Source organism: Carlito syrichta, unplaced genomic scaffold, assembly GCF_000164805.1.
Source record: "Carlito syrichta isolate Samal-C Ts95f unplaced genomic scaffold, Tarsius_syrichta-2.0.1 Scaffold313184, whole genome shotgun sequence".
In the NCBI taxonomy this organism is placed as follows: domain Eukaryota; kingdom Metazoa; phylum Chordata; class Mammalia; order Primates; family Tarsiidae; genus Carlito; species Carlito syrichta.
In genome coordinates this window covers 582,891-610,008 of record NW_007257280.1, presented here as the reverse complement: position 1 = coordinate 610,008, position 27,118 = coordinate 582,891, and the positions used below count along the sequence as shown (strand labels likewise).

General features: G+C 40.3%; 1 protein-coding gene across 1 annotated transcript in view; it reads left to right on the top strand.

Moving 5' to 3' along the window:
* The window catches only part of VGLL1 (vestigial like family member 1), a 98,712-nt gene extending 86,521 nt beyond the window's left edge, over nt 1-12,191 (top strand). The window contains exon 4 of the mRNA XM_021718656.1: nt 12,088-12,191. Coding sequence (XP_021574331.1) covers nt 12,088-12,191 — 104 coding nt within the window. The remainder of the gene's footprint in view (nt 1-12,087) is intronic.
* The last annotated feature ends 14,927 nt before the right edge of the window (nt 12,192-27,118 follow it).

Sequence of the window (27,118 nt, the reverse complement as noted above, 5' to 3'; positions counted from 1 at the left end):
AGGCAATCCACTCACCTCAGCCTCCCAAAGGCGCGGGATTACAGGCTGAGCCACTGAGCCTGGCTGAATTGTTCTATTTTATTATTAGTTTTTGTTGTTAATCTCTTACTGTGCCTAATTTATAAATTAAATTTTACCATAGGTATGTATATATAGGAAAAACATAGTATATGTAGGGTTCAGTGCTATCCACAGTTTCAGGCATCAACTGGGGGTCTTGGAATATATTTCTTGTAGATAAGGGGGGTTTCCTGCAATGGCAGCATTTATAGAGCTTCATTCAGGAGAGGCTATTATCTCAAATGATTTTTAAAGGCAAATGGAGTAGTGCTATGTTTCCAAAACTAATATCATAAAAGAAACATGGGAAAGACCTGGGGGGGGGGAGGCTTGTACAAGAAAAAAAACAACTGGAGGGAAAATTCTTTCAAGTCCGACCTTCAGAAAGGCTAATTTATATTACACAACTCTCAGTTTAAAAGTTCAGTGTGCCTATTGGACATTTTCAAGTGTATTTAACCATTAATTACTTTAAAAATGATAACCTATTGCTAACACAACAACAGGGGTGCACAGATAGCACATGCAAATAGCGGAAAGCAAAATGTGGTTTTCACAATTAGCTGTTGAAAAAAAGAGAGAGACCAACATGTGATCCACATACTGATGCAGTCTTTATTACAGAATTTTTAAATAGAGAAATTAAATCAAGATAAGTATATCCAAACATGATGTTATATACCTTAAATATATGCAATAAAAAAAATAATAAAAATCTTGTCTACTTCCATTGGGCAACTTCTTGTAGCATCTAAAAAGAAATTAAATCAATTTAATTAACACTAAAATGTACAAAATATCACAAGATAAAGCAAAACATATTCGCATGTTTATACAAAATATGACACAGAACACAAAATATGTAAACATGAGAAGAGTGAGGTGCTCCTTTTCAAAAATTTCCCTGACATTCACTTACCAAGAATGAAATTACAATTTGCTTTTTCTTGCCTAATGATATGAAAACCCTGTTTCACCAAGGTCTGTGCAACAAAAGGAAGAACACAAACTGCACATTTTGCAGCATTTGCAAACACTTAGATTAGACTGCTCCCAAACTCATGAATTATTTTATATACCATAGCTGCTTCCCTCCAATTTTTAGAAATGGGACTGAGATGGGCCATCCTCATTTAGAAGTATTCTGGCTTTTTGCTTGCTTAATGCAAACACAATTTGAGACATCAATCTCTGCTTCTGGTGTCAAACTTCTTTCTGTTTGTCACAGAACCATAGGGAATAAGTGGATGAAACAGACATATTTATTTACTCATTCATTCATTCATTTATAGACAGGGTCTTGCTCTGTTACCCAGGCTGGAGTGTAGTGGCACAATCATAGCTTACTGTGACCTTGAACTGCAGGGCTCAAGTGGTCCTCCTGCCTCAGGCTCCTGAGTAGCTAAGACTACAGACACGTGTCACTAGGCCTGGCTATTTTTTATGTTTTGTAAAGACGGGGGAACTATGTTGCCCAGGCTGGTCTTGTACTCTTGGTCTCAAGTATTCCTCCCACCTCAACTTCCCAAAGTGCTGGGATTATGTGTGTGAGCCACCACACCCAACGAAGACACACATTTAATAGACAGACACAATATATTACATCACTGATATATGTAACTGAAAGGACAGTCACTGCTCATTCCTCTCATCTCTCAACCTCAGGGATGTTATTAGGACAGAAGAATCTTCACCCAGCCTCCCTTTTCAGAGACTGCAGGAGGAAACCCTGCCTTGAAATATGACCTGGTCTCCAAAATGAAGAAAACGCTTTCCATTTCAAAACCTCTGCTAATTCTTGGAGTAGGTGGTTCTGTGACAGGCCATTTTTTATGCCTCTGGAACACCCCTCTCTCCTGCCTCATTGGGTCTGAAAGGTGAAGCAGAAACACAATGATGGCACTTGTTTCCCTTAACAATATAACTCCCCAGGGCCATCTGGGCAGGTTTTGAGAAGCTTTGGAAAAGATTTCTCCTCTTTTTAGTATGAATCAGACTGTACCATCCTTGATACTTCAGGAGACACACGAAAGAGGTGTTAATCCAGGAGGAGCAGATCATCTCCTAGGGGAACGGGCTCTTGAGTCAGGATGCCTAGGTTCAAATCTGCCTGGGTTCAAATCTGTTACCTTGAGCATCCTTGAGGTTACTAGCTGTGTAACCTTGAGGTTACTAGCTGTGTAACCTCTCTGAGCCTCAATTCCATTATCTGCAAAATGTTGATTAAAAATAGTCCCTACATGATAGAGTCATTGTGAGGATTAAATTGTTACATCTCATTGAATCCAAGACATCATCAATGGTAAGACAGACCATTATTTTATGTACCACTAAGAAAGAAAAACAACAAGTTACCCTTTAAACTTTATATGCCACTGATTTTGAGACTCATCCTGGTTTCAGAAATGTTAAAATGTGAAACAGGTATATTTCAGAATCAATGTGATACAGTTAATACTGATCAGGTACTTAGAGCAGTGCCTAGCATATAGTAAGTGCTCTAAGTTTGCTATGATGGGGTAGGATTTCTCTTTAAAAGGGTAGTAATTTCTGCCTTGAAAATGAAGGCCTGGTCGGGCTCGGTGACTCAGCCTGTAATCCCAGCACTTTGGGAGGCTGAGGCAAGTGGATTGCCTGAGCCTGAGGGTTCCAGACCGCCCAGGCACCTTGGTGAGACCTCATCTCTATAATAAAATAAAAAATTAGCCAGGCATGGTAGCGTGCATCTGTAGTTCTGGCTACTTGGAAGGCTGAAGTGGAAGGATCACCAGAGCCCAGCAGGTCGAGACTGCGGTGGCTGGGAGCATGCCACTGCACTCCAGTCTGGGCGACAGAGTGAGACTCCAACTCAAAAGAAAAAAAAGAAAATGGAAGCCTTATCATTAAGAAAACAAACAACAAAAGATGCTGGAGAGGATGCAGAGAAAAAGGAACACTTCTACACTGCTGGTGGGAATGCAAACTAGTGCAACCTCTTTGGAAGACAGTGTGGTGATTTCTGAAAGAACTAGAAATTGACCTTCCATATGACCCAGCAATTCCCCTATTGGGAATATACCCAGAGGAACCCAAGTCATTCTACCATAAAGATACCTGCACATGCAAAGACATATAACTAACTATGCCTCTCATCGAAGCAGGACTAGATAAAAAAAAAAATGTGGTCTATATACACAATGGAATATTACGCAGCCATAAGGAAGGACAAACATAGGAACTTTGCAGCAACTTGAATGAATTTAGAGTCTATCATACTCAGTGATCTGTCACAGAAACAAAGAACAGAGTACCATATGTTCTCACTCAAAAGCAGACCTTGAACAATACTACAAGAAAAGGATTGGCAGTAGTGGGAAACTACCAGGGGAAGGAGGTAGGATTGGCAGGTGAAGGAAACTGCCAGGGGAGGGAGGGGCACATCTCATCAACAAGGGTACCTGCATATTAAACATTTGTATACCTAACCCTGAATTGTACCCCACATCTTTAAAATTTTAAAAAAATTTTTAAAAAGAAAAGAAAATGGAGGCCTTATTGTGAAGGGAGGCCTACCATAGTCTTCAGCAGGGGAGAGCAAAGCCAAGAACTGGGGCATGCCCAAGGCAAGCAATTCATTGCAAATTAGACATAGATAGATATACTTCTCGTAGGTAGTTTAAATTAAAACAGGGTAAGCGGTCAGACATGTTTCTTTTATGGCACACAATCTTCAGCAGACTGATCAACCAGACCTGACCACTTTGCAGGCTAGATTATGAACTTACCAGTGCAGCAAATCACAGAAACAATAGGGAATTCACTCATCAAAGGTGGAGAGATAGTGTGACCAGATACTTGCAGCCCACCCTCTCAATTCATGATTAGCATGATAATATTTGTTGTAAAAGTATATAAAGCTTTTTGTCAAAGGCAAAAGCAGTTCTTTCTCTTAAGATACCCATTCCTGTGGGGCAGACTTCTTTCTCTCAAATTCTGTATTAAACTGTACTTTGATTCACTCTGAAATTCTTTTCTGTGGTGAGTCAAAGGAACTCATGGAGCATCACACTGCACCCCACCCAGCAACATGTCCCAAGAGGGCCCTTGTGTAGGGATAAATTATTTCATGCCTTTCTGTTTCACAACACAAAGGCAAATGCCATTTTGAGTGTAGAGTTTTGCAAGCTTCCCTCCCTCATTATAATTCTTCTTTAACCTTACCCCTAACCCTTCCATACATTCTAGTGCTCCTACAAAACTCTGTGTGATAGGTTTGTGGGGACCACCAGGGTGAGTAGTAAGGGGAGTGTAGTGGGAACACAGAGAGGCCGCCACAACAAGGCTATTTTAGGAAGTGGCAGTTTTATTGTATCAGTGCTGGTGTGACTCAGCAAGCTAATGCTCTAAGGCTGATCACCCCGGGGAGAGAGGAGAGGGGTCTTATACCTTAGTTTAGGTAAGGGAGGGGGGTCGTGTTGAGTGATTACACATTTTCTTTGGGATTCACAAGGTTGAAAATCAGCAAAATCAGATTTTCAAAGAACAAATGGTCTCTGGGAAATGCACAGCAAGCAGGGGTTGTAAACTGATAACTTCAAAAAGACAGGATTTCGGTAAGTTTGTGAATTGGTCACTCTTTTGCATTTCCAGTCAGTCTTTGGCTATTTGGTTTTCTCAAGCAAAACCGATCTAGCGGGGGGGGGGGTGTCAGTTCCACATTCAGAGTAGGGCAGAGGCGCGGCAGCACAACAAGAAGGACCACTGTCCAGAAACTTAAGTTCTCCAGGGTGTCATCTCCCGACATACCCACACATATCTCTATTAAGTGGAGAAGTAGGCAGAGCCAATGACCCTAACCACTACCCTGTCATATAATTTAACAAGACTAATGCTGCCTCTTAAGATACCCGATGATATCTTATAATTGAGAAAATCCAAATAGCGATTAAATGGTATCTGCAGTCCAATTCCAGTGGTGACAAGCTCAGCTCATAGTGAGCAGTGGCCTGCAGGGAAAAAAATCACTGAGTAGCTCAGAGGGATCTGTACCCAGAGAAGTGGCTGCCCAGTGAACATCCAACTGAAAGTAAATGTGAAAGGGCAAAACCTCTTTACCCAAGATTTTAGGGAAAAAGTGACCTCTGGGGTGGCAGAAGTGGCTAGTGCTCAGGTCAAACAGATGATGCCATTATAAGTCAATATGCACCATCTAGGCCAGCAGTCATTGAATCAGATCACTGTCTTTACTCTATTTCCTCACTTTTATTTTATTTTATTTATTATTTTTTTATAAGTGAGAAAGCAGGATTTACTGAGAGGACAGAAAAGCTCCCACAGTGGGAGGGGATCCGAAAGGGTTGCCCCTATTTCCTCACTTTTTTTTTTTGAGCACCTTTATACAGTTTTATTTATTGATATTTTGAGAAATAATCATTCAACACAGGAAACAATCATAGATAGCTAATACTTTAAGAAATGGAATAAACATCTTCTCTGACACTCTATGGAAGTTGTTTCACTGTCATCAGAAGTCTAGCTAATCTATTAATTCCCTTTCTACCAGCATAAAAATAATTGCCAGGCAATCATATACAGCTATGATAGTTAAGAAAATCTCTGATGGATCAATAGTAATATAAATAAAATATCAGAGTCACATAGACATACATAATGAAGACTATCTTAAGGACTGAATTTTTTGTATATTGAGATGTCTCTGAAATTACCATGTCAGTTATGTTAAAAGGACATGTTCAGTCTAAATTAAGAAAAATGGCAAGAGAAAAAAATGGACAGTTCTCTCATGGTTAATGCCTACAAGTTTTATTAATACCTAAGAACAAAGAATCTTATATCATGTATATTTTGTGGTATCCTTATATATGCCAATATGCTAACTTTAAAATATTTTATTTAGAAAATTGAGTTATAACAATTTTATTAATTCCAACTTATCATTTAAAAAACTAACAAATAATAGAGACAAGAAATAAATAGCCAAAACTGACATTTATAGTTAAGTTTCTAATGACCAAAGATGGCTGATCAAGTAAATTGAATTCATTACTAAATTTTTTCTGAGCAATTCTGGTTCATGAGTCTCTAGAATATTTCAATAGCATCGCATCTTAAGTCATATTTTAAATTATGTTCATAGTATATTATATTTTATAGTTACATATGCATTGGATTTAGTGAATGATTATCTGCATAATATAGCTTTTGGTATCTCAATCTTTTTTTATTATTATTATAAAGATGTGAGGTACAAGTCAGGATTAAGTATACAAATATTAGTTATGCAGGTACCCTCCCCTAGCAGGTTCCCACAACTGCCAATCCCATCCCCCCTCCCCTGACAGTTTCCCATTACTGCCAAATGTTGGCTTATAGTATTATAATTGTTCAAGGTGTTTCCTCACTTTTAAAAAGCACTTTTTTCCCCAAGGAAACTATAAAGAAAGTGACAGGCACGAATCCATGAAAATTACAAACTCCTGTACATCAAAGTACTCTGAAAATAGTGATAACACCTAAATCAGCAAGGTTATGGGTAGAGAGTCACTCTCAGTTACCGCTGATGGCAGAATAAAGTGGCACAGCATCTGTCTATAGAAATGTTAAATGTACACACTTGTGACATAACTATTTAGCTCCTGGGAATTTATCCTATGAACATACTTCACTTAAGTACATGAGGATGCTCACTGCCTTGTTCTCTGTAAGAGCAAAATGATACAAATTCAAAAGCGTGACAACTGGAGAAGTTTACATAAAGTATGATACAGCTTAGTACAGAACACTATAGAGTTGTTAAAACTATGAGGTAGATCTATATGTCAAGCAAGAGCATAAAATATGCAATTAAAGCGAATAAAGCAAAAATGAGAGCAATTTGCAGAGCAACTTGGAGAACAAGTTGCAGAACTTAAGGATATATGTGTGTATATATACACTTGATCTAGTGAGAGAATTTCTAGAAGGACAATTAAGAAACTAATAAGAGCAGTGATCTTTGGGGGGACAATTAAGAAGGACAATTAAGAAACTAATAAGAGCAGTGATCTTGTACCCCACATCTTTATAATAATAATAAAAAAAAGATTGAGATACCAAAAGCTATATTATGCAGATAATCATTCACTAAATCCAATGCATATGTAACTATAAAATATAATATACCATTAACATAATTTAAAATATGACTTAAGATGCGATGCTATTGCTCTATTGTTTTAAGTCAATAAATAAATAAATATCACTTTTTTTATCAATAAATAAATAAATATCACTTTTTTCTCACTTTATCATTTCTGAAGTCAGAATGTATAACTATGATGATAGTGGAGAGGATGATGATGATGACACTGATAATAGCTAACACATATATACAACTTCATATATGCTAGGTGCTAGTCTAAGTCTTTTATCTGTATTAACTCACTTATAACCTTATGAGTTAGATATAGTTATTATCTTCTCTTTGACAATTGAGGGAACTGAGGCACGAAAAGTTTAAGTAAGTTCTCCAAGGTGTCATCTCCCTACATACCCACACATACCTCTATTAAGTGGCAGAGGTAGGCAGAGCCAACAACCCTAACCTCTACCCTGTTGTATAATTTAACAAGACCGGTGATGCCTCTTGAGATACCTGATGATATCTTATAATTGAGAAAATCCAAATAGTGATTAAATGGTGTCTACAGTCCAATTCCAGTCCCATCTTCATGCACTGGGGAACTCTAAGAAACAATCCAGGATGGTGGCAAACCACACAGGCAGTGACCTCTCACAAACTGTATTCCAGTCCTAGCTATGCTACTTACAAGCTAACTAAGGTTGGGTGAGTTTTTAAATCCTTCTTGTCCTCAGTTTCCTGTAAAATGAGGATGACTCCACCATTTCCCACCACACAGTGCTGCTGTGAGAATAAGAAGAGATAATCCTTGTGAAATTCCTTGAACACAGCAGGTGTTCAGTAAATGGGAACCATTCTCACCTTTCATTTGACTGCCTGGTGTGCTCAGAGGAGGGGCCTTTTCCTCAGTGAAAGGAGCCACTCTTACACATTGAAGACTGGTGTCTTTAGATAGTGGCACCCATCAGTCATCTCAGGCTGTCTAGACTCTTCTCAGTGCTTTAGAGTGTATGGCAGAGTATATATGTGGGTCACTGAAAAGGCCACCACACACCTGGAGAATTGCTACTGCTACAAACTGGGCACAAACTTGTCCCAGATGGGAATTGTGACATTTGCTCCTTTAAATACAAAACAATTCCTTTAGGTTTTTGCTTCACATCATCCAATTTCTTTGAATGTTTCAAACCTGACTCAGGTTTGTGAGAAGCCCCAAAAGACTCTGTTAGGAAAAGCAAACATTCAAGCAAACAAAAAAACAGACACTATCAATCATGTTGAAGCAACACACAGCCAAGTGTCAGGTAATAAACTAGAAATTAATGATTCAAGTGCTGGAGTGACCCTTGATTAAAGAGTGGAGGGCCAAAGTAATCCTCAGCAAAAGGAACAAAGTGGGAGGTATCACACTTCCAGACTTTAAACTTTATTATAAGGCTACAATAATAAAAACAGCCTGGTATTGGTACAAGAACAGCCATATAGACCAATGGAAAAGGATAGAGATTCCGGAAGCAAAACCTCAACTTTTCAACCAACTAATCTTCAACAAAGCCTCCACTACCAACCACTGGGGAGAGGAGAAATCTATTCAGTAAATGGTGCTGGGAAAACTGGCTGACCACATGCAGAAGATTAAAACAAGACCCCTAGCTATCACCATATGCAAAAATCAACTCTAAATGGATCAAAGACCTAAATGTAAAACCTCAAACTATAAGAACCTTAGAAAATGCAAGAAACACCCTTATGGAAATTGGAACTGGCAACCAATTCCTGATCAAAACCCCAAGTGCCCATGCCATAAGAGATAATATAGACAAGTGGGACCTTAAATAAGATAAACAAACGGGACCTCATCAAACTGAAAAGCTTCTGCAAAGCCAACGAAACCACCGGGAGAGCAGGGAGACAGACCACAGACTGGGAAAAAGTATTTGCCAACTGTATATCTGACAAAGATATCTAGGATCTACAAGGAACTCAAATGTGCCAAAAAGAAAAAAACAAACAGCCCTATTAAAAAGTGGGCAAAAGGTACGAATACACACTTCTCAAAAGAAGACATTATGAGCAGCCAACAGATACAAGAAAGAATGTTCAGCCTCACCAGTCATCAAAGAAATGCAAATCAAAACCACACTGTGATACCATCTAACTCCAGTCAGGATGACCATCATCAATAACTCAAAAAACAACAGATGCTGGAGAGGATGCGGGGAAAAGGCAACACTTCTACACTGTTGGTGGGAGTGTAAACTAGTACAATCTCTGTGGAAAACAGTTTGGCGATTCCTAAAAGATCTAAAAATCAACCTTCCATACAACCTTGCAATCCCCTGACTGGGACTATACCTGGAGGAATTCAAATCAATCTATGAAAAAGATACCTGCACCTGCATATTTACTGCAGCATTATTCACAATAGCAAAAACATGGAACCAACTGTGCTGCCCCTTGAAAGAGGACTGGATAAAAAAAGCAATACATATAGACGAAGGAATATTATGCAGCCATAAAGAAAGACAAACATAAGGACTTCGCAGCAACTTAGATGGATTTAGAGTCTACAATACTCAATAATCTATAACAGAAATAAAGAACTGAGTACCACATGTTCTCACTTATAAACGGACCTTGAACGATTATCATAATACTATAAGAAAGGAATTGGCAGTAGTGGGAAACTGCCAGGGGAGGGGCACACCTCATCAACAAGGGTACCTGCATAATGACCATTTGTGTACCTAGCCCTGAATGGTACCCCACATCTTTGAAATTAAAAAAAAGTGGGGGAGATGTCAGTCATGAGCCTGTGGTCACCAGGCAAATCTACTTGTCTTAAATGTAAACGTATTTCCTCTTGTTCTTCTCTTTCTTATGAGCCTGGCACAGTGGCCTGTTTCTGTAATACTAGCACTGTGAGAGGGAGGATTGCTTGAGTCCAGGAGTTCGAGACCAACGTAGGCAACATAGTAAGACCTTGTCTCTACAAAATAAAAATAAAAATAATTAGCTAGGTTTGGTGACACCTGCCTGCAGTCCCAGCTGCTCGTGAGGCAGAGACAGAAGGATCACTTACTCCCAGAAAATTGAGGCTGCAGTGAGCCATGATCGTGCCACTGCCCTCTAACCTGGGCAACAGAGTGAGACCTCCAACTCAAAAATAAAATAAAAATAATAACCCTTTTATGCATTAATATTGTGGAATCCGTCAATTTTAAATAAGGTTTGAAAAATGTAGTCAAGCATGGAGAGAAAACTCTGCCAGGTGACCTCAGTGCTAGGAGATCTTTGTGAAGAAAGGGGAAATAGAATCTGAGTCGGCACTGTTACTGAGTTTTCTTTTACAGGGACATCTTGACATTGATTACAGTAACCAAGTATTCAGTTAACACTCAACTCCATAGGACTCTTTCATCTCATCATGCTACAAATGCTAGTCAAGTTGTGCTTCTTCAGTTACTGTTTTTTTTTTACTTTGACCTGTTCCTCCAGGAATGTGGACAGATCTTTGGTTTGAAGCTTTCAGATTCTTCCCCTCAGCATGTGTTTCTAGGGGCAAAACACAGACCATACTCAACCATCATACCCTTGCTTGTAGCAGCAAACTCATAACCCTATCATTATAAGCACAGTGCTTCAACCAGCTAGCTAGGCACAGCTAAGCCAACCGATTCAGACAGAATTTCTCTCCCAAAAAGGCCGGGGCAGGATTTCTTGCTATACGTAATAAGCAAACTCTGGGCTCTCATCCCAGGATTCAACAAAGTTTTGCTTTGGCTAAGAGTTTCTGAAAATGAAGTCAGTCATCTCTAAAAAAGTAGTAGAGTGTCTGCCAGGGCCATCTCTTGGCATGGTGCCCACCCAACTCCAAGTTTTCATTTAAACTTCAGAAGTTCACAGTCCTGATTCTCTGAGGAAGGAGCAAGTATTAAAAACACTTGGGGGATGTCTGTGGGTGAGTGACATATAATTATAAACCAGCTGGTAGATATGTGATGAACTATTCCTCCAGGTAAGTTAAACCCTTTGAGGCTAAGTCACCACCTCCAATCTTTTCTGGAAGTAGTTGGAGAGGAGATAACGCATGAAAAGAGCAGAAGAGGCAGAGTTGAAACAAACACATAAGAGCAGCCAGAAACACTGAGCGCTGGGTAACACTTGGCATAGACAAAGGGAAAAACAGATTTAGATCCTGCCATGCCATTCTGGAGCCGGGTGAGCTAATTTAGTTGCCCATTCAGTAGACAACTCATTCAGTGAGTCCCTTTGGGCCTCAGTTTCTTCATCTATAAAACGGGGATAATAATAGCATAGCTACCTTATGGAGCTGTTGCAAGATGAAATGTGTTATTATATAGAAAGTGATTCAAACACAGCTAAACACATACTAAGTGTTGTACATTATTGTTGCTGCGTTCTAAACGTTTCTAGAATGTTCAACCGACTTTGGCTGCTATACCAGCTTAGTGAGTAACCATTAATGATAGAACACTTCAAAGGTAGGTTACAGGAGTGCTGCTGTGAGTAAAACTTCCCAATGCAGGTCATTGATTACTGCCCGCAAAGTCTACTGTTGACATTATTTTATGTTCTTGTTCTACACACCCACATTTGGGGGGCAGGGGAGAGTGGGGAGTGTTTCCACATGGAAATTAAAGATTGAGATTGCTTATTTCGGGAAAAGCAAAAATAAACAACATGGAGGTGCCATCGGGGCTGTCCCCACCTACTTCCCAGGCAGCTTCATAGGAAGCTGGCACTGGCCCTTTGAGCAGTGTGGGGTCATCTGGGTCTGGTTCTGTCACACACCTACTCTTTTCTATTCCACCATGTAACAAAGAACCAAGTCACCATTCTTTGGTTACTGATCACTTTGATGAGTGTCACTCTTCATTTCCTAGTAACCGTTTCCTTCCTCATTACTAAGCCCTACCAACCGAAGGCCTCTGAGCTCTTCCACTCTGACTCAGAACAAGAGGCCTGCATGGCAAGCCCATCACCCTGAATCAGAGCTTTTCCAGTGTTTGTTGATAGGAAGGGAAGAATGCAGGTATGGCAACAGTGATCACAAGATCTACAGCTTTGGAAAACTCTCAAACCAATTTCTAGTCACTCGTCATCTAAAGATTGTTCCTGAGGGGTAAAACACCTTGATATGAAGGCGGAAACGATGACACAGAGGCTGCAAAAGGCTCCTTTTCTACCCTACCTCATCCTCTACCCCACTCAGTTCCACGACCCGTGTTTTGTTTCATCCCTTTGGATGGAGTGGAAAGGATTTGATACCAAATTCACAGCAAGGTATGAGTAGTGTGGGTGTGACTCCTTCAGACCATGCTTATACTCTGAAGAGAATCCCAGATAGGGGAAGAAGTCTCTAAAGTAGACACCTAAGTCGTGTGATCTCTCTTTTCTAAGTCCCAGGATGAAATGGGCTCATTTAAATGAGACTTTTCTTAATTATCTCAACTAAACTGTCTTCTCCATCCTGTTCATTCTCTAATCAATTACCCCATTTCATTTTATTCATAACCCTAATGACTATCTGAAATCATCTTGTTTTGTTTGTCTACTCTCAAAGAGTGTGACCTTGTCTGGTTTATTCACTTCTGTATCCTTAGGTGCCTAAAACAGTGTCTGACACATAATAGGTGCTTGATAAACATTTGCAGAATGAATGAAAGAATAATGAACTGACATGATTTTTAAGCAAAATAAATAAATCGTTTGCCCCCAATAGACTCTGACAATTCAGACCCTGTACATTTTTTATGGGACAAACAAGAGTAGCCTTTGTTCTCTGTACACCAACTATCATGGCAGTGATAGGTAGCACAGCTCACTTAGTTGCCATCATTCAGTGGACTTTCAGTGGAAGGTAAGCTAAAGTACAAGCTGGAATACAGGCTTCCAAAAGGCAAAGACGCTCTCCTGGATATGTATGCACTGGCTTACGACCGGAAGGGAACACTTTTCACTTCTAACGTAATTGAAATGATGAAGAGGAGTTTGAAGTTGAAGATAACAGATCTCCACACGACAACCCCACATCTCTAAAAGTTCAAAGGTTTCCACTTTGTTAGATGTACATCTTCTAATGATCCCCCGCTCTCTATGGCCTTTGCCCACAGCAACTCTCACAATAGCAATAAGGTGTGTAGGTGGCAAGTATTATTAGGCCCACAAACAGGTGGAGAAAGTGAGACACAGCCAAGGCAGAGTGAGGGTGAGCCAAGTTAGGTAAACCAACCACCTGGCTTATTGTGTACTCCATTCCAGTCGCCACTCACTGAGTGCCTACTTTGTACAAGGCATAATTTTTGAGTAATGTGAACCAATAGTCAACATTCGTTTTCCCATTCAGACAGGCCTAGGCTTGCTTGGCTCAGGACTGGGGGAAGCTTCTCCAACAGCCTAGACGGTGCCCTTGAGCATGCAGTTGCAAATGAACAGAGCTGGAAAGAACAGAGCCCCTGATGTAACACCCAGTGCTTAAGAGTGGTGGGTTTCCTGTGTGGAATGAAAGGAATCTTCCGATTGGTTTTTGATCACAAACAAGGCTCACTGGCAGGCAGGCCCTGTGCTTTTCATGCATTAGCTCATTGGGTCTTCACAAACTTTGAGGTAGGAAATAATTTTATCCTCCTCTGACAGGTGAGGAAACTAAAGCTCTTTGACTTACCCAAAGTCACAAAGCCTGTAAGTGGGAGAAACACTTGAACATGAATCACCTAGATCTGTCTGATTTTGGAACCAATCTCGGGCATCTGTTTCCAGTTGAAGACATGCCAATCAGTATCTACAACATTCAGGTCGAGCACTGGGACTCTATTGTCCTATAGCAACGAAAAACCTCATTCAGTTACAGCCCGACGCAGCCACCGTTGCCATTTACAACTACAATAACAAAAAAGCCCTCACTAAATGTGGAGTGAATACACGAATGATGTTCGTAATGCAATATTTAATCTTCTTGTATTTTTTGAGCCAGTCTCACTTTGTCGCCCAGGCTGGATGACAGTGGCACACTCGTGACCACTGCATCCTCAATCTGCTTGGCTCTGATGATCTTTCCACCTTAGCCTCCCGAGTAGCTGGGACTACAGGTGCACACCACCACACCTGGCTAATTTTTAAAAAAATTATCTTAGAGACGAGGTCTCACTGAGTTGCCCAGGCTGGTCTTGAACTCCTGGGCTCAGGCAATCCTCTTGTCTCCACCTCCCAAAGTGCTGGGATTACAAGCATGAACCACCACACCCGGCATTGAAATATTTACTCTTCAGCCGGGTTCGGTGGCTCAGCCTGTAATCCTGCGCCTTTGGGAGGCTGAGGTGAGTAGATTGCCTGAGCCCGCGGGTTCGAGACCCGCCTGGGCAGCGAGACCTCATCTCTACAATAAATAAAAAAATCAGCCGGGCGTGGTAGCGCGCGCCTGTAGTTCCAGCTACTTGGAAGACTGAGGCGGAAGGATCGCCGGAGCCCAGCAGGTCAAGGCTGCAGTGGCCAGGAGCGGCCACTGCACTCCAGTCTGGGCGACAGAGTGAGACTCCAACTCAAAAAAAAAAAAAAAGAAATATTTACTCTTCAAGAAAATGTGACCACATGTTTAGAGTCTTCTGTTGGGAGGTAACATTTTAGGAAGTTTCTATCCAACCACAGCTATAAGAGTACCTGCATAATGATCATTTGTGTACATAACCCTGAATTGTACCCCACATTTTTAAAATTTAAAAAAAGCTATAATTTGTAAGTTCCCACATATAAAAGGCTGGCCTTCAACTACAGTCATGCATTATTTAACAACAGCGATATGTTCTGAAAGGTGCATTGTTAGGCAATTTCATTATTGTGCAAACATCGTAGAGTGTACTTACACAAACCTAGATGGTACAGCCTACCCCACACCTGGGCTACATGGTGTAGTCTATTGCTCCTGGGCTACAAATCTGTACAGCATGACACTGTACTGACTATTACAGGCACTTATAACATAATGACATTTATGTATTTAAAAATATCTAAACATAGAAAAGGCACAATAAAAATACAGTATTATAACCTTATGGGACTACTGTTGTATATGTAGTTCCATGTTGACCAAAGATATCATTATGCTGCCTATGATTGTATTTAGAAAATGAGCCTTTCTAGGAGAGTGTTTTCCCTGATGCTTCTGGATAGTGGGCTTGCTTACCTCCACTGGCCTTTCTTAACACACAGTGACTAGGCAGTATAAAGTTGCAGTGATGGTGAACATAGACTCTGAAGCCAGACTGCTGGGGTTCTAATCTCAGCTCTGTCACTTGACAGCATTAAAACCTTAGGCAAGTTACTTTATTTTTGTGTACCTCCATTTCCTCATCTGTTGTATGTATTAAATAAGCTATTATTTGTAAAGCACTTAGAATCTGGCACATAGTAAACCCTATGTAAGTTATTATGCCGCTTTAGGTAATAAGTGAAACTGTGGTGAAAATTTGGCCCATGAATAGGCCACCAAATAGACAAAATAGAAGCAGCAAGTTGAAGGTTAAGCCTGTAAGTTGTGATTTCTATGCACCAACAATTTTGCTTTCTTCCTTCTACTGCTTGTTATTGAGCTCGAGAGTAGTTAGATTGTGGCCCACCAGAAGCCACACTTTGTGACCACCAAAACCCAGAATTGCCCACCTCTGTTTTCTAGAAACTCTGGGTAGGTGACTCAGCACTCACATGCTAATTCTCCCGTAGTACCCTAAACCTGAGGCTAGCATGAACCACAACAGTGGGTGACATTGGCAGTGTCTATTGGGCGGTCCTTCTCATGCCTTCCTTCAGCATCTCCCTCCTCCAGTTCTCTCATGTACTCAGTACATGTACAATGACCCTGACTGTGCAGCATGCCTTATAAAGGACATCACTCAGCCTATTGGCCTAGGGCTCCATACTTTCCTAAATGGAATACTGATTAGGCAAAAGCTACATCCCTCATAGCAAATTGGACTCAAAACAGCTTAATCTCTCATTCACAAAACAAATAACCTCCCATTTAAAACAGCTTCCTAATCTTTGTTAGTGAACCATAGCACTGGTCAAGACAATTTTGTCATCATCAAGTTGGTTTTTTTTACCCTTCTGATGTCTTCTCTCCTCTTCTCAGGCTACCATTGACTACATCCTTTATTTTTTGAAAGTCAGCCATAAAAAAACATATCTTAGGAACATCTGAATAGGAGGTTTATGATATCTCCACTTATGTTTCCAGTGGTGAAATGTTTGATGTCTCTACATCTCTTTAATTTCTAAGATAATGTTTCTATTTTTCCCTTAAAGTTAAGAGAATTGTACAACTTTACATTAGAATAAAAAAATTTTAAAAGGCATTATGGTATTTTTTCTGGATTCAGAAGAGCACATTTTATCAGCAAAATATAGTATCAATTCATGTGTGTGAAGAGTTTTTACAAAACAATTACTTGTCCTAATAAAATGTTGACTTTAGTGCAAATAAAAGTATATTGTGCATAAATAGGTTTGTTTCCACTCTTCTACTCCTCTCTCCATTCTCCAACCATCTCACCTCCACCATCAGTTGTTTATTCCTATTTATTATTGAATTAAACAAAAATGATATGCTATGGGTTGAACGGTGTTCACTGAAGTTTTAACCCTGAGTACTTCAGAATTGACTTTATTTGGAAATAGGGTCATTGCAGATGTAATTAGTTAAGATGAGGTCTCATTATGGTAGGGTAGTCCTTTAATCCAATGTGACTGTTGTCCTTACAAAAAGAAGAAATTGGGACATACACACACACACACACACACACACACACACACACACACACACACACACACGATGTAAAGATGAAAGCAGAGAGCAGGGTAATGTATCTATAAGCCAAGGAACACCAAAGATGGTCAAAAAACCACCTGGAAAGATACATGGATCAGATTCTTCCTCAGCACCTCCGAAAGGAGTCAATCCTGCTGACACCCTGATTTTGGACTTCTAGCCTCCACAAGTGTGAGAAAATGAATTCTGCTGTTTAAGCCCCTCAGCTTGTGGTACTGTTACAGCAGCCCTAGCAAACTCATACAACTATTTATATGGTCATTTAAATTGTTTTACTAGGTAAGGGGACCAGACATCCAAGTCTGTAATGACCTATATATGTCAAAGGACCAAGTTTCCTGGGGAAAGTCCTGAAAAGGATAGGTATATTCCAGAGCCCAGGGACCCAGATGTTTGATTGGATGTGAAGTAGCTGACTGGGTTTACCAACAGTGATGACATTTTGTCCTTATAGCTTGGCACTCTGGCCCCCGAAAAGTGTATTTCAATTCACTCAGCTCATGGGAAACAATGAAGCTAAGGGGACCTGATCTATCTTGTGGGTGCTCCTTCCCTACTAACACAGCCTACTTAGTCTGAGGCCTGTAGTGAACAGAGGTATCACCCCAACAGAAAAGACAGGCCTAATTGCCTTGGTCATTGACACATACTCAGGTGGAAAGCCCAGAATTAGGAAAAAGAAATCTCTCTAGGACCATCATAGAGAGGAAAAAGCCCTGGGCTGAGAAACCTGGCTTCTTAATCTTGTTCTCAAGGCTCTTGAGCAAATGAAATAACCTCTCAGGTTCTCTGCTTCCTTCTCTATAAAATAAATGGGATAAGGTGGAATTTTTCAAGGTGGCTCAGCTGAGACCACTGGCAGCACAATACCTGGCATATTTGTTCCAAGATCCACTGGATCAGACTGTCTGGTGTTGGAGTCCTGGGATCTGCATTTTAACAAGCTCTATTGCTCTAGGATTTCTTCACCTTAGCATTTCATGAGCCCATGACTTAGTAGCCACTTTGCCCTAACCCTATCATCTGTTTAGAAACAAGATCATGCCTGCCTGGCCTCCTTGCTTCTCTTAGTTTCTGGTGTAATCTTTAGTATAGCTGGTGATGTCTTCCAGTGCTTTCTAGCTATAAAAGCCATATTTCCACTTTCAGCAAAGGATGACCCACAGCAAGAAGAAAAGCAAAAATAAAGTTTTGGTGGGGAATAATTTTGAAACTATTAGCTTAACATAAACTTTTGATATTGTCTGGCTTTTAATTTTCCGGAACCTATTTGCCCCTCTAGAACACAAATAATCAGTAGACAGCCGGACTAAAAATTTCCTTGAACTCGTTTCCTTGACCAAAAAAACAATGGAGAGAAGGGTAGGTTCACTAATCGTGTGAGTTCTGCCAAACATCGCCTAATTGTTTTGCATATACTTTAGCCTTTCCTGCTAAAGGTCTTTCCTTGGGTTTGCAAACAGGAGTTTGAGAAGAGTCCTGGTACTGACTGAGCTTTCTTGGTAATGTCACAAAATTTCCAACCACAAAGTCAATCTTCATTTGAGTCAGAGCAATTAGAGGAAGACTAATGGCTGTGGACAAAACTACTGAAATATTTTATTGAGGAAGCCAGGTAGGTAATTGAAATGGGAAAATGACTTTTTGCAATGGTGGAGTACAGTTTGCCACTTTTGCAGGGAAATGCCTAGAAAAGGAGAAAATATGAGTATCCAAGACACCCTCTCACAAGCTGTAGGGACTGGCATTGAAGGATGCTTTTCTGTATCCTGTGACATCATTTTGTTTGTTTGTTTTCTCCATAGTCTTCCTATAATTCAAAGTTTAAGCCTTGATTTTCAAATGATCTTGCACTGCCCACATTCTATTAACTGGGGCGTTTGGTTGGTACCTCAAGAAAAGCTGCTTATTTCAATCAATCCAGGATACTATTGATCAAGGTCAATATCAAGTTCACAAACACACATGCTCTTGGCTCAATATGAAAACATAGTGTAGAGTTAGTCATAAAAGTCATTTTTAGCAAAGCTGTTTTGGCTAAAGGGGTACTACCCTGTTTAGAAGTCAGAATAGCCATTAGTAGACCCAAAGCCACCGAATTTTCAAGTGAGTCTATTCACTTGAGAACACATCGGTGCCGGTAGCTTTGTTTTTTCCTGAACTTTGGCAGTCAGTGATGACGATTTCCTTGTATTAAGAACCTGCTTTGTTCATAGGATCTAAGATACTACAAGGAGTTCATCCTAATAAAACAGATTCATGAATCAAATGATCTGGATTAATGATGTCTGTACAAATCAACAAACACAAATTATAGATTTCATAAATTTCTAAGCATTTACTGGTCTCTAAGTAAAACTTAAGAGTTGGAGGTTTTTGGCAATGTGACAAAATGCAGTAACTCTTATCAGGACTATAGAGTCTTGGTGACACTTCCGTCAGCTGAACCACTTAGTGTCAGAAAGATTCTGCTTTTCATCTCAAAATTTAACTTGATGCCCTCCAAGATGCTAGAATCTTCTTACTCGGTTACCACGGGGGTGGGGTGTAAACCCACCAGAACATACTCTCCAGCAAACCAAACAACCAGATTAAAAGGATGTGGGAGAGGCTCCACACACACAACCCCCACATCAAGGCCACTGAAACACCTCTCTAGGAGTAGGTCAAATAGGTGATAGGTGCCAATACAGAATCTGCTTTTGAGAATGGGAGACTTGGGTCACTGAAAATGACTCACCCAGTTGCACCCTTGCATACTTCATTGCTCATGAACTTGATGCTGCTCATGTTTTGGGGCTCCAACTCAAGGGTCTTTGAAGAAATGACTATCTCCAACAGAAGGAGTAAAATCTCTTTATGGACAGCAGTCATGTCTTAAACTTCTTAACCCTGTATCTATTGCAGAGAAATAGGAGAAAAGCCACCATTTCACAGTGATGTAATGTCATTAAAAAGACATTGTTGCCTTTTAAAGCAGTGGTTATTAAAATATGGAACAACATAGAAAAATGCTTATTAGGAAAGGCTAAGTGAAAAAAACAGGATGCAAACATTACATAGGTTTTATAATTATAACCATGAAAACATTTATGTAAAGAAAAGACTACAGCTGGGTGCAGTGGCTCATGCCGGCAATCCCAGCATTTTGGGAGGCGGAAGCAAGAGAACTGCCTGAGCCCGGGGATTAGAGATCAGCCTGGGCAACTTGGCGAGACCCCGTCTCTACAATAAATTAAAAAATTAGCCGGGCATGGTGGCATGTGCTTGTGGTTTCAGTTACTTGCAAGGCTAAGGCAGAAGGATCACCTGAGCCAAGCAGGTCAAGGCTGTGGTGGCCATGAGCATGCCACTGCACTCCAGCCTGGGTGACAGAGTGAGACTCCTACTCAAAAAAAAAAGTCAAGACTAGAAGGAAATATGACAACAATGGTTATGATAAAAAGGTAAGTTTTTGAGTCATATTTCTTTCTTTTTTTTTTTTTGATGTCATTAAATTGCTTTTATACTTTTTCAGAATTTTGCTAAAAACCGGGGCTTCTGTGCAGTTATTATAAAATTAAGTGTCCAGGTTGAGAGCATGAATCAATCTTTCCCCTCGCCTGACCCAAACTTTCAGAAACTGAGAATCTCAATGGGGTGAACAATACTTTACCCTAAAAAGTTTGCCCAGGAAAGGGGCTCAGCTGGGCTCTTGGCTCTTAGCAAAGTAGGCCCAGAGAAACTTTGAGTCACCCTGGAGCAAGAGCCATCAACCTCATTCTTTTCTGTTCCTAAGGCAACCCATTTTATGAGTACCTGCTAGGGTGTATCTCCTTAAGCCCCTCAAGGAGGAGGATAAAGAACACTTAGGAGCACCTAATTTCAGCTCGGATGAATGGGCCCAAAGTAGGAAAAATGGAAAAGCAGCATACTGGCTACAAGATGGCGCCTTTTCTCACTGGGAATGAAGAACTCTGTGGCTAAGATCTACTACTTAGAGCTTTCCCTGGTCTTCACAGGTCATCAAGTGAATCACCAGATTCACCAAAATATTTTTATGAGGGCTGCTTCCTACACTGACCAAAAATATTTCAAAAATACATTTGAATCAATTTAGCAATTGTTTCTTTAAAAATGGGGAAAGAATACACAAGGCATCTGAGAAGCTTGTGCTTGTTCTGCAGTTCATAAACTAATTTGGGACATATGAAACAGTTAACTACCAGTGTCTGGTGCTACATAATGAAGTCCCACAGGAGTGGAAGAAAAGTTCTAAACTATCAGAATAACCTCTGCAAATTACTCTGCCACCCTCCGGGCTTTGGAACTCTTTTCATTCATTTATTAGTTTTCAGTATTTGATCCATTGTGGAAATTATCTGAAAGCCAGTGCATTTTCAGTGATTTGTTTACAAAATCAGTTCCTAATAGGGACAAATCTTGACTACCAGGCATGGTGGCTCATGCCTGTAATCCCAGCACTTTGGGAGGCTGAGGCAGGATTGTTTGAGCCCAGGAGTTCCAGACCTTCCTGGGCAACATAGTGAGACCTCACCTCTACAATAATAAAAATTAAAAAAATTGGCTGGGCATGGTGGTATGTGCCTATAGTCCCAACTACTTGGAAAGCTGAGGCAGAAGGACTGCCTGAGCCCAGAAGGTTAGCGGTGATCATGTCACTGTACTCCAGCCTGGATGACAGCCTGGCTGTCTGGAAACAATCTGGAAACAACTTAAATAGAAAAAATGCTTTAGGATAAAGCAAATAATATGCTCAGGGATAAAGCAGGTATAAAGTTACATAGTTCACTCGATTCCAGTGATGCATAATACATGTATATTTATTTCTTTATTGAGAAAGGGTGCATGCAAGCCAGAGAGTCTAGAAGGAAATACTCCAAAATGTTATCAGTGGTTATCTTTGGGTTGTGGGTGCTTTTTGTTTCCTTCTTTATATTTTTCTGCATTTTAAAGTTTCCCACAGTGAACACTTATCACTTTTCTCATCAGAAAACCAGAGCTCCATCAGGCATCGGTGGATGAAACATTCTAAAATGTTGAGCTCTCTGTGAAAATAATACAATGGGTTTAAGAACAATTTTAAAGAAATCCCTGGCTAAATAAAAATGAATTCTTAACAGAAATTAGTCCTCTTTGAGGTAAACTTTTTTTCTACTGTGATTTAGGGGGCAGCCACACCCTCCCACAAGCCTGTTGTTTTATCTCAGTGTCTTGACAGATCACCCAGAGCCTGAGTGAGCAGAATGTCTTGATTTCCCCCTTTACGCATGAAGGATGGTTTTGCTGGATACAAAATTTATAATTGACATGTCTTTTCTTTCATTACTTAAAAAAATATTGTGCCACTTGCTTCTGGCCTTCATAACATCATATGAGAAAACCTCTGTGATTCAGATTGGTGGTCCCCTGTAGGTAAAGCATGGTTCTCTATGACTGCTTTCCATGTTTTCATTTTGTCTTTAGTTTTCAGAACTTTAATTATGCTATATCTTAGTGTGGATTTCTTTTAGTGGATTTCTTTTAACACACACAAAATGTATGTTAATTGACCGTGTGTGTTATTGGTAAGGCTTCCAGTCAACAGTAGGCTATTAGTAGTTACATCTTTGGGGTCAAAATTTATAAGAAGATTTTCAAATTTGGTGGAAGCCTATTCTTCTGACACTCCGAGTTGTTCATGGGTCAACTTTAATCACTGTGGTAGGCAGAATTCTAAGATGACCCCCAAGATTCCTATCCCTAGTGTACATGTTTAAGGATTTGTTTCTTCACTTTTTAGGTTTCTGCTTTTTGTCAACTTTAAGGAGTTTTCATTCATTATCATTTCAAATACTTTTTCAGTCCCACTGTCTCTTGTGCACCTCTTTTTTCTTTGGCACACAAGTGGTAGAGCTGCAGAGGTCCCTGCTCTATCATGAGTCAAACATCCATTAGTTACAGGAGGAATTCGGACTTAATCTGGTTACATCCCGTCCAGCATCTCCTACTGTAGTGAGAGCCATCAGATCATAGACATTAAAAGCACAAATACAGAAATCAGACAGACCTGGATTTTCATCTTATTTGTGTTGCTCACAACTTTGGCCAAGTAACTTGACCCTTCCTAACTTCAGTTCTACCCCAAGAGTTGCTTCTGGGAAAAAGCATATCGGATCCTTAGCATGGACTGGGCATATAAGAAGTACCCATATCAGCTGGGCATGGTGGTTTACGCATGTTATCCTAGCACTTTGGGAGGCAGGGGGGAGAGGATTACCTGAGCTCAGGGGTTCAAAAGCAGCCTGGGCAACTTGGCGAGACCTCTTTTCTACAATAAATCAAAAAAAGTAGCCAGGTATGGTGGTTCACGCCTATAGTTCCAGGTACTTGGGAGGCTGAGGTGGAAGGAACACCTGAGCCCAGTAGGTTAAGGCCGCAGTGGCCAAGAGCATGCCATGGCACTCCAGCCTGGGTGACAGTGAGAATCCAACTCAAAAAAAAAAAAAGTACCCACATCATGATAGTCCCATTCTGTTTCCTTCCCATCCCCAACCCATGTTCTGAAGTACTGCGATATTTTGCTATGTCTCAAACAGGAAAGAATTACAAAAACATAATATGAGGCATTAGGTGGAGAAAGAGGATGGCATTGTAGGATATCATGCCCTAGTCATCCATAAGAAGCACAGATTTATACAAGGAAGTACCAGGTTATGTAGAAGATGGTTTAGTTGCCATAGGAGTTTAGATTTAATAAAGGGGAGCCATGTGGGACTCGCTGAAAGTACAGCTGGGATTGGCTCTAAAGGAGTCAGACACATTGCAGGTGAGGGGAATCAAAGTGAAGGCATAATGGAGGCAATAGCAATGCTGGGCTGGTGGATAAAACTAATACCTTGCTTACAGTGGTGACTTGTGGGTAGAATATGAGAGCAGTAAACTCCCTTTTTATAGTTTAACCCCATTTTATGGTCCAAGCCCTCGTTTTACCTCTAAGAAAACTGAGACTCAGAAAAAGGAGGCCACACAATCACCGAGCTGGTCAAGAGCACAGCCAGGCCTGGAACCTTGGTCTTCTGATCCTCTAGAAACCAGTGATGTGGCACTAGGCTGGGACAGCCTTGGGGACAGGGAGACTGCCTTAATCTAAACTGAGTGGGGGGTGAGGGAGTAGGGGAGTGGGGCATGACTGCTAACGGGGACAGAGTTTCTTTTGGAGGTGATAAAAATGTTCTAAAGTTAGTGATGATGGTTGTACAACTCTGCAAATATTCTAGAAATCATTGAACTGTACACTTTAAATGGGGGAGTCATAACTAAATTTCAATAAAGGTGTTACAAAAAATACTGAGTGAACTCACCCTGCGTCCTGATCTAGAAGAGGGGCTTTGTCCCTAGGAGAAGGATGGGGCTGGTGAATGGCAGAGAAATAGAAGAATGCATAGTTCAGTTCAGACCATATGGCAAATATGACTCTTCATACACCCCAAGCCAAAAAAAAAAAAAACAAAAAAAAAACAACCCCAAAAAACAAAAAAACAAAAACCTGGTGCCTTTGAGGTGTGGCATTGAATTCATTCTCTGAAGTTCTTAGGTTTGGCCTTAGACACCATTTCTCCCCCTCCTTCCTTCACTCAGGATGCCCTTGATCTCTTCATAAACAGTTGAGAACAGAGGGTGCCCCTGTGTTCAGAGTGCCAGGTGTTAGGCTTCAGGTGCTGGCAAAGCGATAGAGCTGGGTGCATGGAGACCTTGTGGTGTGGGAACTGCCCAAGCCAGCAGACATCCCAGGCTATTTCTTCACTGCCTCTGGGTAATGTGACAATCACCAAAGAGGGTTCAGTCTTGATGCTCACCAGACCATATGCTTTACAGCTTCCCACAGCTTTTTGAACATAGTGGTAAGCTTCTGGTGAATCAAAACAGATATATCCACAACTGTTTTTCCTTGGTTCTCTTTCATTTTTCATTAGTTCATTTATTCATTCTACAAAACAGATATGGCCCCTGAGAGTGAGAGTAATCAAATACAATTGACCCTTAAACAACACGGGTTTGAACTTCGCAGGTCCACTTATACATGAAGATGACCAGAATCATGACCATTATGATCATTCACTTCCTCTTAATAAATAGTAAATGTGTTTTCTCTTCCTTATAATTTTCTTAATCACATTTTCATCTATCTTACTTTATAGTAAGAATACAGTATATAATACATATACAAAATATGTGTAATCAACTGTTTAAGTTATTGGTAAGGCTTCTGGTCAACAGTACTCTATTAGTAGTTAAGTTTTGAGGAGTCAAAAATTATATGAAGATTTTTGACTTTGTGGGAGGTCGATGCCCCTAACACCCTGAGTTGTTCAATGGTCAGCTCTAATCACTGTGGAAGTCAGAATTCTAAGGTGGCCCCATGATTCCTACCCCAGTGCACATGTCTCCTATACTTCTTTTCCCTTGCCTATGGGCAGGATCTGTGAATATAATGGGATATTACTCCCATGACTAGGTTACATTATCCGGCAAAGATGAGGGGATTCTGCAGATGTAATTAAGGTCCCAACTGAGTTGACTTTGAGTTAATTCAAAAGGAGGTTATACTGGGTGGGTCAACTTAATCACCAAAAGAAACTGTAAGGTTGACAACTGGGATGATTGCTGCAGAAGGGGAATGCATAGCACCATTTGAAATAGCAACAGCTAGCAAGTAGCATAAAAATATTGTTTTCCAGGTGCTGTTCTTGGTGCCTTGTTTAGGTCTCACAATAGCCCTAGGAACAGAGACTATTGTTCTCCCCATGTTGTAGGTAATGAGATGAAGACACACTAAGATTAGTAACTTGTCCAATGTTGTATTCTTGGGGAATAGTGGAGTTGGGATTTGAAACCAGGAAGTGTGGTTTTGTTTCTGGGGGTCAGGTCACACTGAGCCAAAAGCCTTTTGGGGATGAAGGGTGCCTAAGGGGAACAAGAAAGTTGAACTCAGTCCTTCTTGTGTCTGTTTCCTTCTCTGGTTTCTATGGCGCTTCCCAATCCTGGTTCTCTGTTCTTTAGATCCCTCCTTTCTTTCTTTCTTTCTTTTTTTTTTTTTACCTAATTTTGAGATCACCGTAAAGTTTGGATACTTGTTCTCTGCTGTTTCTTTCCAAAAATGCATGCACTAGAATGAATGATCTTTTACAGCGCATTACGGAGTCATTCAGTTAATTTTTAGTAATGAATCAAAGCTGAATTCAGAATCAAATGACATATACATAAATTTGTGTGGAGCTAGTTAAAGTATTTGCAAGTTGGAGTGAAATGACTATGACATCAGTTTGCAATTCTATTAATAGCTGCCCAACAGAATCAGCTAGGAAAACCTAGGTTTATTCTAATGTGCAAATAGCATTGAGAAACCATTGGGCTATTTCAACCAATGAAGCCAGTCAGTACAATCTTACTTTAAAGGGGTCTAGGAGTTAGCATAGAGGGGGGCTGAATGCCTAAGTGGTCAAGAAGAGTGTTACTTTGTTTATAAGACCATCGTCAAAATTGATTCTAAGGCGTTATCCTGTCATACCCAACCAAGGTACAGTTGAGAGACAGGTGGGGGGAAGGAAGCACTCAGGACATAAAGTACCTGCCTGGGTATTATATCACAAGCCCCAGTGACCTGTTTAACCTTAAGACCAGTTTTACCTAGTAGCTGCTGAAATGACGTGGCTTGACTTTAAGCTTAGTTTTACCCACAGCCGTCACTCACCAAAAACTTCACTAGTGCCAATGAGTTTTATTTCAAAACAATATGTAACATTTCTCTTTCTAATAAAACCCCCAACCATCCATTTGTTCTTTGGACATACCCAAGACTACCTAAGTCTCTGTGTATACCCCAAATTGCAGTTTTGTTTTTCCAAATAAAATGTATTGTTTAGAGATATGTCTTTATATTTTGAATTGACTTTGAAAAAACACAGGACAGAGCAGCAATAAAAATAGTCTACATCCACTGATGCAAATGAAAAAACACAGGGAAACAGAAAAATGAAAATATATCACTTCCCTTTGTGTGTTTTACACAGGGTAAATGGGTGTTACTCACATTAGAAAAAAAAGGTGGTAAG